Source organism: Alosa pseudoharengus, unplaced genomic scaffold, assembly GCF_046254945.1.
Source record: "Alosa pseudoharengus isolate Yale_2024_CS ecotype anadromous, Long Island Sound unplaced genomic scaffold, YU_APseudo_1.1 YU_APseudo_1.1_scf_5, whole genome shotgun sequence".
NCBI lineage: Eukaryota > Metazoa > Chordata > Actinopteri > Clupeiformes > Clupeidae > Alosa > Alosa pseudoharengus.
In genome coordinates, this window is record NW_027468837.1 from 26541855 (window position 1) to 26553981 (window position 12127).

Consider the following 12127-nt stretch of genomic DNA (forward strand, 5'->3'; position numbering starts at 1 on the left):
GGCCTATTATTGGAGAGGTTCAAAACCCGCCAATGTGTGCTGGAAGTTGATTGGATCAAACTATTGCAATGAAATTATAATGTTATATACACATTTAACTGCAAACATAGTGGAACAGCATGAACAGCCTGTGTGGTGGTAGCAAAAACAGGAGATTTTGTCATTAACTAGTTCGTTAATAAAATAACTTTTATTTCAACTGTCACCCACTGTTAACTTATTACTGTATTAACATGCCACTTTGTATTAATCTTCCTTTTGTCTACTTCACAGTATTTTTTTTCTTTCACAAATTCAGCTTGTGATTGTGTGAGATAGTAGTATTTTTTTAGTTCTCACAACAGATGGCGATAGGGAGCTTTGCGCCATTTGTTACACCATAGAACGCAAGAAGAAGAACACGTTTTGGTTGTTCACGTCATCAAGGAAGTGAAGATGGACTCATTCGCCCTGGTATGGCGTCCTTTTGAATGAGAGTATTTAAATGATTAGTCATTATAATGCATGGTATTTCGTTTATAATACATTTTGCATTAAGTGTGTGGCTCAGGCGTAATACATTGAAAGTTTCTTATCTAATCATTCTGTCGACTTCCTGCGTTAAGCAGTAGCCTAAGCGCAGCTTGCCAAAGGGGACAGTTATTATTATTTTTTAACTGTAAGAATGGATGGATAGATGATAGACTCATTCAGAATTGTTGTGGATTTAAATGTCTAATGATTGTCATAAGAACATAAATTATGCAGCTACTAACAATTAACTCCATAGTGATATGACTGCTATGCTTTCAGGAACCCACACTGTACACTGTAAAAGCAGTACTCATTCTTGATAATGATGGTGAACGACTGTATGCAAAGGTTTGCTATTTTAAGATCCTCACAACATTCAATATACTGTACATAAGTTTAACTGACTATTCCCTTTATGTACAACTTTTACCATCACAATAGTCAGGGAGAGGCAGTATTTATGATGCATGCATTTATGTTTTTTTTTTTATTTGATTGACGAAAATGGCTTAGTATTTTGTATCAAAATACATTATAGGTGTGTATTTTTATAGTTAGAAATACTGGTAAATATTTGGTGATGTGATGACAATATAAGTGCAAAACAATGAATGTAGGCTCTGGGCAAATTATAAAATAAGTAGCAACAGCACCAGTCAGAGTTGTGATCAGAGTAACACGTAGGTTGCTCACACATACAATACACTCCCTCTCACGTCAACCTCAAGTTTCTTGAGAACTTTAATCATCCAATCGGAATGCATGGAACTAGTTATGTGGTTGCCTTACAATATTGCTCAAAAAGTTGCCCCATGTATCTATCGCCTAGAGTAACGCCTAAAAACTCCTATGCCCTTTGCCGTCAATATAACGCCATTTAGCACTTACACGGTACCCACTCGGTTAGTTAAAAACCAACTAAAAGGCTCATGATCCTCCGATCAACAGCGTTACACTTTGCGATATCAATCAATCTGGGCATGCATTGACCATGTCAGAGACTTGTCTCCACTTTGTACCACTTGACAAGTCACTTTAATGCCGTGACGGCTTGCTTGATTCTCAAGGTTTTAAGCTAACTTAGTAGCGTTGTTGTGCATGGTGCATATGTGGATGAAATGAATTATGTTTCCCATGTCATTTGGTAAAATAAATGCTAAAAAACCCGAAGAAAATCTATCTTGGATTATAGCAGATAAGTGTCTTGTATCATATCTATAATTTTGGTGAGCTCTACAGGAATTACAAACTATCTCAGATGTAAATGGTTGCATATCCTATTACTCAAATTCAATTAAACCCACCAGTAGGCTAACTAGACCTTAGTTTCACAGCCTAGTAGGTATTAGCAACACAGGCTTGAAATCATTGCCTGTATCACAAACAAAAACGAAACAATGTGTGGAATTTATCTGGGAATAGGCTACTGAAGGTAGTGGCAGCTATCTCGCTGGCGTGTTTTATTTGGTTCCTTGGTTAACATAATGTAGGCTACGTTTTCTTGCACAAAAATGCGTCTGCTAATAAACTTAAACATAAACACAAACAAGCGTGATCTCCTGTGGAATCCTGACTGCGCCTTCAACGTTAGCCTACTATTATTTGTTGACATGAAACCTGAACGAACGGCAGCTGTTCCTGAAGTTCACTTGCGTCTATTTTTTTTTTTTTTAATTAGGCAACTTTTTTTGCAGTGGCGCTTGAATTCCAGCAGCGGCGCTGCGCCGCTGATGAATACATTTTAGGTGAAACACTGATCTCTGATACTGTATTTAGGCTATGAGATATAACAGACTGGTCAGCATAGTTGATCTGTTGACTTATTTGCAGAGCCGGACAGTAACGGAGTACATTTACTTGAGTACAGTACTTGAGTACAATTTTGAGGGATCTGTACTTTACTCGAGTTTTATATTTGGGGAGTACTCATGACTTTACTCAAGTACATTTGAGAGGCAAATATTGTACTCTTTACTCCACTACATTTCTATTCATAACCGTGAGTACCCGTTACTTCTTCTAAAAAAAAAGGAAAAAAAGAAAAATCTCACACCCTCAATTTGTTGTTTTCCTCTCAAACGTGATTGGATTGTGCAGGCGCCACTGATTGGGACAGCCTATCAGCAATCATCTTCAGCTTTCCGCCAAAGTCAACTCCGTGGTCAGATTTAGATAAGAGATGAAACCATGGACGAAACAATGGATGAAGACGCAGCAGGTCCATCCCGGGAATGTGCCAACCTGTGGCCCCACCTCGCCAGACTATTTCAATTTTCTGAACAAGTTAATGATAGTTTTCGCTTCAAGTGTTTCAATTACAAAATAGTATTTTGTATTTGAAATACGTATTTTAAATACATGTATTAGAAATACTGCCCATCCCTGGCAACATGGTAAAAAGATGAAAATGACTTGATTTCACTTTCAATTCCTTTTACATTCTCCAAGGTATTAACATTAACATTTTTTATAACTCCATGTAGGACATTTCTGTACATAAATGTAAGCACTGTGGAAGTAGTAATGCAATATTTAGAAAATGTAGGCTACTCTTGTACTCTGGCTACTCAAGTACTTTTGGAAAAAAAAAACAAGTACTTCAGTACTTTTACTTAAGTAGACATCTGACTGTTGTACTTTACTCAAGTAATGAAGCTGTGTACTCTGTCCGCCTCTGCTTGTTTGTAGGTTTATGGCATGTCTCGTAGGCAGAGAAAAGCTCAAACACTGTCCACTTAATCAATAGAGTCAGTGTTTTGATGAAGGAATATATTAAATAGACAGATATGGAAGGTTTGCAAAGTAATTTCATGCTCCCTTTAAAGAGTATATTTAGTGTTTTCAAAATACAGTATTTTATTTTGATACATGGTGGGGCGTAGTTTATTTTGATACACTTAAAATTAAGGGTATTTGATATTTTATTTTAAAATACATATTGATGTATCTTAGCCCATCCCTGACAATCCATTCACACAAACATACAGTTATTTGAGTGTGTTTTTTGGAGGTAATCAGGTACGCCGTAGCTGGCTCAAGGGTTATAAAGGTATTTTGTTGTGTTTAGTTGTATAACAAAAGTTTTATAGCTATCCGTGTTCACTTCTCGCTCCTTGGCTATCAATTTGGTAACTATAACGGGCTATTTGGCGTCTTTAGAACACTAAACATATCGAAGGTGTCAAATGTTACTCCAGTCTAGATTTTTTGATGTTAATCACTCCTATAATCCATTGATACCATCTTAAGATCATGTAGACCCTATGTTATCTCGTTTCTAGTATTATGATGACACATACCCTACAGTGAAAGAACAGAAAGCTTTTGAAAAGAACATCTTCAACAAGACTCACCGTACAGACAGTAAGTCACCGTTTACTCATTTCTCTTTCAGACACTTCAATATTATGACTATCTCTGTAGTCTCAGACCATTAACCATTTCAACTCACTGGTATGCTCTATCACATACAATGCTGCATCTGTCTCCCCAGGTGAGATTGCACTTTTAGAAGGACTAACTGTGGTCTACAAGAGCAATATAGACTTATACTTCTATGTTATTGGAAGCTCACATGAAAATGAGGTATAAACAAGCATGAACAAATCAACTGACATCCATGTACAAATAGCCTATTTGCTGTAATATACTTGATTTTGAAAAAAATATATAAAATACTTGATTTTTCCTGTTTCATCAGCTGATGCTGATGTCTGTCCTGAACTGCCTTTTTGATTCCCTCAGTCAAATGTTGAGGTAAGTCATTCTGTGTACATTCCAATATTCTAAATGTACTTCTGTATGCTAATCACACATTGAGGTTCATACTTCATATATGTTCCCTATTATTTAACCCTACAGGAAGAATGTGGAAAGAAGAGCTTTGCTAGAGAACATGGAAGGATTGTTCCTAGCTGTCGATGAAATTGTAGATGGAGGGTAGGACCTTTCACCTCTCAGCTCGCAGATTTCAAAAAGCATTCGTTGTGTTATAAAATGCAGCTGATTTTAAATCTAGTTATATTATCATATACTAGCACATTCCAAATGACTTTCATTGTCAAATGTAACTGAGAACATAAGAGTAAAAGTTACAATAACAATAATACACTACTACTATGCCATGCTGCTGCCACTACAACTACATGGAGATTTTAATATAGTTGTGTAGGGCAGGGGGTTAGATGAGAAATCAAAATGGAAGAGATGGAAGAACTATGAAGAGTTGTTGCAATATTTATGTTCATGTGTACTGTTCGTGTGTTCAAAATGTGCATTTATTGCTGAGTTAAATGGTTCTGAATACTAGATGGTACTAGAAGTTGGTACAGTGTTGAAAATATTAAGTAATTTCCTTGAATAAATGTTAAAGGGTCAGCGTAGGAGATACAAAACATAGTTTTGAAATTATGACACACTATTTCATTGTAAATTTTGTCATACATATCTTAACCAGTAACAATCAAAGTTTGTCAGGTTTTTCATTTTACATAACTATTTTAGTCTGCCTGGTCTTCCTCCGTCTGCCTGTCTTTTCTTTCATAGCTGTATGCTTTCTTATTTGTATTCCCTGACCTTGTTTTTCTTTTCCTGACCCTTAGAGTCATCCTAGAGAGTGACCCACAGCAGGTTGTCTACCGTGTAGCATTACGGGTAAGCAGCATTATCTCTTTAATGATCTTTTGTTGTTGTCATCTATATCTGTGTCTCTGGGGAATTCTGACTACAGAGACAATGAGAGCCAAGCATGAGTTTTCACATGCTTTCTTTGCAGGGTGATGATGTTCCTTTGACAGAACAGACTGTGACTCAGGTAAGAGGACCTCAGCTGTTATAATTTGTGGTATATCTATTTCAAGACATGTGTAGGCAATAAGGCCTTGGGAATTGTACAGAGATGACCTGGTTGCAGAAAGGTCTGTAGGTTGACTATGTTGACTTCCTCCAAATAAGAAAAAGCAATTTGGCCTGTTTAGCAACAAGATGACACAGATGATAGTCAATAGTCACAATGCAGTTAGTGAACAGGCAAAGTTAGTCTTTGTCTTCCAAACCATTGTCAGTGTATTTAGGGTGTTTGGGCCAGATTGTGCCCTTTGCACTATGTGTGCAGGAGCAGTTTAATTTGGAATCATTTGGATGCAGTCGATTATGTCACTCATCACTAATTCTCCTAACTCTTGATAAATGTGATTACCGGTGTGTCCAGTTTGCACATGGAAATCCAATTTCTTTTCACCAACTTCTTTGTTTTTGAAGGTGCTTCAGTCTGCAAAGGAACAAATCAAGTGGTCACTTCTGCGGTAGTGTGGGAACCACAACCACTGAATACACTCACACATACACCCACTCACTCTCTCACACACACACACACACACACACACACACACACACACACACAGTGACATTCCTGTATTCATACCTCTGTATATCTCAGATATCATTGCACTGAAACATCCACTAGAGGACATTAGTCATCCTCTGTCTCCTTGGTTATGATTTCCATGATTTCCAACTGTTTTCAGTAAGAAGGTAGACCTGAAGATATCTAAGACCTGAATGCTGGTATTGTTTTGAATGTGTTGTAAGCCAGGGATTCCCAAACTGTGGTACGCGAGCTGCCACTAGGGGGTACGCAAGATGAAAAGGGCAATGGCGGAAAGGAGTTAAAAATGATTAATTAATTAATAATCTAATTAATTCATAAATAATACATCATTTCGAATCAGGTTATAATGATATGGAAACGTGAAATTAAATGAAATCATTTGTAAACTCTATAATAGGGTATGTTTTCATTAAAAAATAAGCTACACACAATAGGCTACACGTGATTTCCTGCGGGCAGCCAGAATATCTGGCGCGTTAGTTTCGTTGAAGTATAGGCTTGGTAGAAGGCTGTGTAAACATGGAAAACTGGCTAAAAACAGGGACACTGTCCAAAAGGCCTAATTAAAGCGATCGAAGAGGAGAAGCGAGAGAAACAGAGCAGGACACAGGTAACGATGGAATGGGATGGGGGGCAGACTAATGAAGGTGGAGATGGAGCGCAGGGGGATAAAAGAAAGAACGAGACAGAAAAGACTGCGCGAAGCCGTTTTTTTTAACGTGAGAGCTCATAGACCAGTTGCACATTTTGATTATGTTATCATGTAGGGCGGCTAATTAAACAACGATGCCTGGAATGCGTAAAAAGAATGAGTTATGGTGGTGGATGGTGGGGGTCAGGATGTAGAAGATGGTCCGCCGGGAAAAAAGTTTGGGAACCGCTGTTGTAAGCAATACCCTGATACATAGTTCTCTATTCCTCCCATTTCTCAGTGCTTTTCTGCCCTGCTATTACTAGTGGGTAACTGTGAAAAAGTGTAACTGCAGTGTAACCCTTCAGTATGTCTGTGTGTTATGAATTCCAAGAACCATATACAAATCATTGTGCATTATGTGTCACTTGGCCTTGTTTATACCTTGATGAAAAATAAACAGTTTGAGGAAATGTGGAAAAAAGTCTCAGTAATTTCTCATGTTTGTGGAGGTTGGTCTACCAGTAGATGATGGAACCAACAGCGCCATCTACTGGTTGCAAGAGGGGGATTTTCATCAGGCCTCTTTTCGAAGCTATATGAAGAGTATGAGTGAGTATGATTTACTCATTTGCAAGTGTGGGATATTTAACACATAAACAATACTTTACTCATGTAATACACACCTCCAATGAGTTTCTCTGTATGTCGAAATGCAAAACGTTTGCATTTCCGTCCCCGCGAGAGTTAAACAGGTGTGATAATTCCAAATCCCCATGTTATTTTCCCATAGGAAAAATCTCAAGATACTGGATCTCCTTATATGGGCAAAGATGGCAGCTTTTTTGTAGGCGAACTTCAGAGGTCTATGTTACATTCAGTCACAGGGTCCAAATGTTTAGAAGTGATGTTGCATGCTTTATGTCTTGTAGTTAAATGTAGATATTTTTTACAATGGATGTACATATTATTGCAAGTGACACCAAATCTTTACATAATCATGTCCCAAAGTAATACAAGTGTAAAACAAGTAGTTAATATTAATTAATTTTGGTATGTACTGTGGGTTCTACTAAAAGATTGTTGTGATAAATATTTTTTTTTTTTTTCAAAAGTTTGCCTTACTCATGGAAACTTAATTTGACTTTCAATTATGTCAAGTCCTCGATAGCAACCAACAAACAAATAAATGGCATTATCTATACCTGGTAATCACAGAATTAGGCCTGCATGCACATTATGTTAGTTTCGCCTTAGGACAAAAGGACTTTCCTTTTTCAATACGTCATCAATGCAATGCCACGTGCCGTCCCACAGCATAAGCGCCGTCTCCAAGGTAACAACACAGTGACGTGGCACACTCATCCCATATTTAGCCGCATGATTGAGGCCACACGTAAAACCTGAAATCTGAGACTGTCTAGTAGGAAGAGGCATGTGTATGCAGCTCCTCTAAGCATCTGTCTGTTCATCGCATGCCTGGTTTTGTAGCGTCTCGACTGTGGGTGTAAGATAAGGCAATCACATCTCTGTCTAAATTTAGACAGCAAGTCTATGTGTGGTTACCAGCAGGAATTTGACGTGCCAGATTTGGGGATGTGCTTCTTTACCTGTTTAACATCGGCAATATAGAAAATGCTGGGTCCTGCGTTCATTTGAACTCCTTGCTGATCATTAGTATTAAATACAGGGCTTCATACATTCTGTTGAATTATATGAATAATTGAAAGGAATTGAAGGGATTGAACATCATTGAAACAGTAGACACCTGTCTGACTTGCACTGAATGCTAAACAAAAACAGGGAGGGGGGTATATTTGTTATTGTGTTATTGTGTGTGTGTGTGTGTCTGTGTGTTATTATGTGTGTTATTGTGTTTGTGTGTGTGTGTCTGTGTGTTGTTATTGTGTGTGTCTGTGTGTTATTATGTGTGTTATTGTGTTTGTGTGTGTGTGTCTGTGTGTTGTTATTGTGTGTGTGTGTGTGTGTGTGTGTGTGTGTCTGTGTGTTGTTATTGTGTGTGTGTGTGTGTGTGTGTGTCTGTGTGTTATTATGTGTGTTATTGTGTTTGTGTGTGTGTGTCTGTGTGTTGTTATTGTGTGTGTGTGTGTGTGTGTGTGTGTGTTATTGTGTGTGTGTGTGTTCTGTTCTGTTCTGTTCAGCCATTTGTGTCTTGTCTCTGCTGTGCAAACCTTTCTGCCCTGATAAAGACCAAAACAGCCAAGTTCCCAGTCAAACAATTGGATCAGAGTGTTTGGGCTTGAGGCCCTTTGTATGTGACTTATCTGGTTTGCAAAACGTGTTTGCTGCATGTATCGTGCAGGCGTGTTTGTATTTATTGGTCGTCACCAGGCACCGTGCCAATCTCAGTACCGTCGTCGGCAGCAACTCTGCTCAGAATTTTCAGTTTTATTCTTTATGGCCGTCGCGAGGGCCGTTTGTGGCTTAGCACGCGCGCACACTGCCCTGCGAGTGGCTCCAGCGGGAAGCAGTCCAAGAACAACTCACGCTCCCCCTCGCTTCCTCCCCATTACAGCATAATGACCATAACTCAGTTTCGCAGCTCGCCTCCAAAGCCTGTACCATGATAACAGTCAGTGTAACTGTATCCATGCACTAGTACTGCTTCTTCTGCAGGTCCTAGCTCTGCAAAAAGAGAAAACCTAATTATGGTTCCCTTATTTCTGGTATAGCATTGCTTAAAAGGAGTAAGAGAGGGTTTATCCAGAAGGTTTATGTGTATGTAGAGGACACTGGAGCCCGGACACTGCAGAAGTCACATAGGCATGACAGTTAGCATTCAGGTGAAAATTAATATAATTTTAGGCAACTATCGATTAGCACAGATATAGCCACTCATATGTAAATCTAACTGCCACAAAGAACATGAAGTTCACAGAGTATGATACTCGGGCTCAGGACTGGCTAACTCATTGCACAAGCCTAGAGAGTGACTTTGGGAAAATATAATTTGAGCCAATGACCTAAGCAGCTGCTCTGTGGCTCTTGCCATGCACCTTTTTCTGGTCCAACTGCAACAGTAAAACCAGGAAGGGCAGAACTAATGCTGGTTCTGCCACAGTGCCATTGGCCTATTTCATGTAGATGAATTTTTAAACAGTTGCCAGTCTATATAAATAACTGAGGCAATTTAAAGGGGAATAAGACTGATAATTGTGTGAATATTTATAAGAACTTCCTTCTCTTTACTCCATTCCTTTACCTGTACCTCTTAATTCCATGATCCAGTGCTACATCCCCTCTTGCCCACTGCCCTCCTCTGATGAGCGTCTGCTTTGTTGGCCCTCTATCAACACTAAAGACGTCACAGTCAAGAATAATTTCTTTTGGGACTCCTTGTTGGTGAAAAGAATTACGTAATGCTCTTCATTCTAGCGATAGTTTTGAGATCCTCAAAATGCATCTAAAGAATTTACCTTGTTTGTAACTAATTCATTTTCCTTACAGAGTCGCGGTTTGTAGGCTATATGGTAATGGTTATTATTATTGTTCTGTTAATTCTGTTTAATAATCATTTTTGTTTTTTATTTAGGTCATATGACTTTACTATAAACTGTTAATGTTAATGTAATGTAATGTTTATTGCCATTGTCATCGTAAGTCGCTTTGGACAAAATGCGTCTGCTTGGAACCATAAACATAATAATTTGTATTCACAGTGCAGTCATTCGATTTTTTGGTATGCACAGATATTGCCTCGGGACATTCTCTCTTGCTCTTTGTATGATACGTATACCAACGTGAGATGTGTGTGATGGTCTCTTTTTTTTTTGTCATGTTCAAACTCAAGCTCTTTCAAAGATCTTAAATCAGTGCACACACAAGAATGAAGCAAAAACTTCTTTCACCCTTAAAAGCAGTGGCATGACAAGCATGCATAGTTCTCATTTGCAGGCCTCATTTTTTCCCTTTTCCCTTTTCACCCCACACCCTCTTTCTCCTCCCCCTCCCCCAGTGGATTCCCTAGCAGCAATGCAGCGGACATTAACAGACCCCCCCCCCCCCCCCCCCCCCCAACCTGACAGATTTACGGCTGCCGCCATACCATTGGCCGCCAACCTGACAGCGGTGATTTAATGCTGGGCTCTCATTGGTGGAGCCCTGACAAGGGAATTTATGGACGTACTGTGATTCGCCGCTGGCTCTCTTTGAGGTGAATTACGACCCTGGCGCTGATAGGACACAGAAGCAGTGTGGGGTTGCGGTCGTAAAACCACTGTCCCGCGAGGGTGGGGGGGGGGGGGGGGCGTGGGGGTAAACCTAGGTCTTGACGTCAGCAAGGAAAGATTGGAGAGAGATTGCAAAGGGGAGAGAGTGAGCAGGACACAGAACAGAAGATATAGAAATTAGAAGTGAAGAGATAAAGACTGGTCATTCAAAAATCATATATCACATAAAAAATAACATATCAAAAATGGAAGTAGAGCTGGTAGGAATCTGTGTCATACAGGAGACGAGAAGAGGGTAGAGAGTGAAAGGAAAAAGAGAGTGAAAGGAAAAAGAGGGAATGTGAAAAAGATGGAGAGAGAGACTGAAAGGGAGCATGAGATAGAGGATGATGCAGAGCATAGATGAGCAGAGGGATGAGAAGCCGCCCAGGGAGGACAGGGATACGCACAAGTGATTTAGTGCTGCAGTATTCTCCAGGCCAGCAGAAGTCCTCCTGTGTGAAGCTTTTGTGAAGACGCTTCGCCTCTCGTTTCGAAATGCATGCATCATAGTCGCCTCATTCAGCTTTCAAAGAGCCACGAATAGCCATTGTGTCCAGTGCAAATACCCTGCAGTTTCACAGAAGATGGACGAAACATACTGTCTACACAGCCAAAACCGTAATACTGAAATAGAGAACAAGATGGAGGCTGTTCAGTGTGCCATTACCAAAAATATGTTGCAACATTCATTAAATATGGATAGTGGTGTTGAGGTTACGTACAAAATAAATAATAAGGTCCTTGCTTGGCTGCAATTAGGAGCAGAATTATTGAATGTCTTACACACCCCAGACGTTGTCATTACATCATTCGTATAATTGTGACCCATATGGGATGAGTAAATTGCTTAGACAGGCTAATATATCCGTATGTCAGAAGTCAATTTTAATGCAGGAAACTCAGTTTTCAGCTGGCTTTTGTTCTTCCATTTCCAAACTCTGAGTTATGTGTTGTACTAATCCATGGGGGGGTCTGCTTGTGAGATTGTGTGTGCATCATGCCAGTCTGGTGATTGGACTGATACGCCTGTGCATAAACATAAACTTCCTTGCATCCATTTTACAGCTAAAAGCACATGCTCCAGAGCATGTACTTTTTGGTTGAGTAAATAATAACATGTGGAATCAAACAATGAAGAAATACAGGGAGACTGAAGAGAGGGGCTTTGCTCTTGTTGCACAGTTATGAAATAGAAATTCAAATGAGGTGTGGACAAAGGCTTGAATTGGCAGCGCATGCTTTATGGCTGTGATGGTATATGCCAGGTTTTATGACTTCATACAAAATTAAATTCCCTCCCCTCCGGTGTGGGTGTTGAGCTATGGTGCAAGTTAGCCTGGGGAGCAGGAGGGCCTCCTTTCA

At 39.4% G+C, this 12127-nt stretch overlaps 1 protein-coding gene across 1 annotated transcript; it reads left to right on the forward strand.

Annotated features, from left to right (window-relative positions):
- The first annotated feature begins 320 nt into the window (after positions 1-320).
- Positions 321-10156, forward strand: LOC143104643 (coatomer subunit zeta-1-like). The gene is made up of 10 exons (XM_076268794.1): positions 321-453; positions 793-861; positions 3795-3876; positions 4007-4098; positions 4214-4269; positions 4375-4452; positions 5115-5166; positions 5288-5326; positions 5773-7145; positions 9783-10156. The coding sequence occupies exons 1-9, from the start codon at positions 436-438 to the stop codon at positions 5818-5820; spliced, it is 534 nt and encodes a 177-aa protein (XP_076124909.1). The 5' UTR covers positions 321-435; the 3' UTR covers positions 5821-7145; positions 9783-10156.
- Positions 10157-12127: the final 1971 nt, after the last annotated feature.

Bases quoted from the DNA above. Each gene is read 5' to 3' on its own strand.
- LOC143104643 (XM_076268794.1), top strand. The intron at 3,877-4,006 runs GTAAGTCACCGT...CTGTCTCCCCAG, and splicing joins CAAGACTCACCGTACAGACA to GTGAGATTGCACTTTTAGAA. The intron at 4,453-5,114 runs GTAGGACCTTTC...CCTGACCCTTAG, and splicing joins GATGAAATTGTAGATGGAGG to AGTCATCCTAGAGAGTGACC.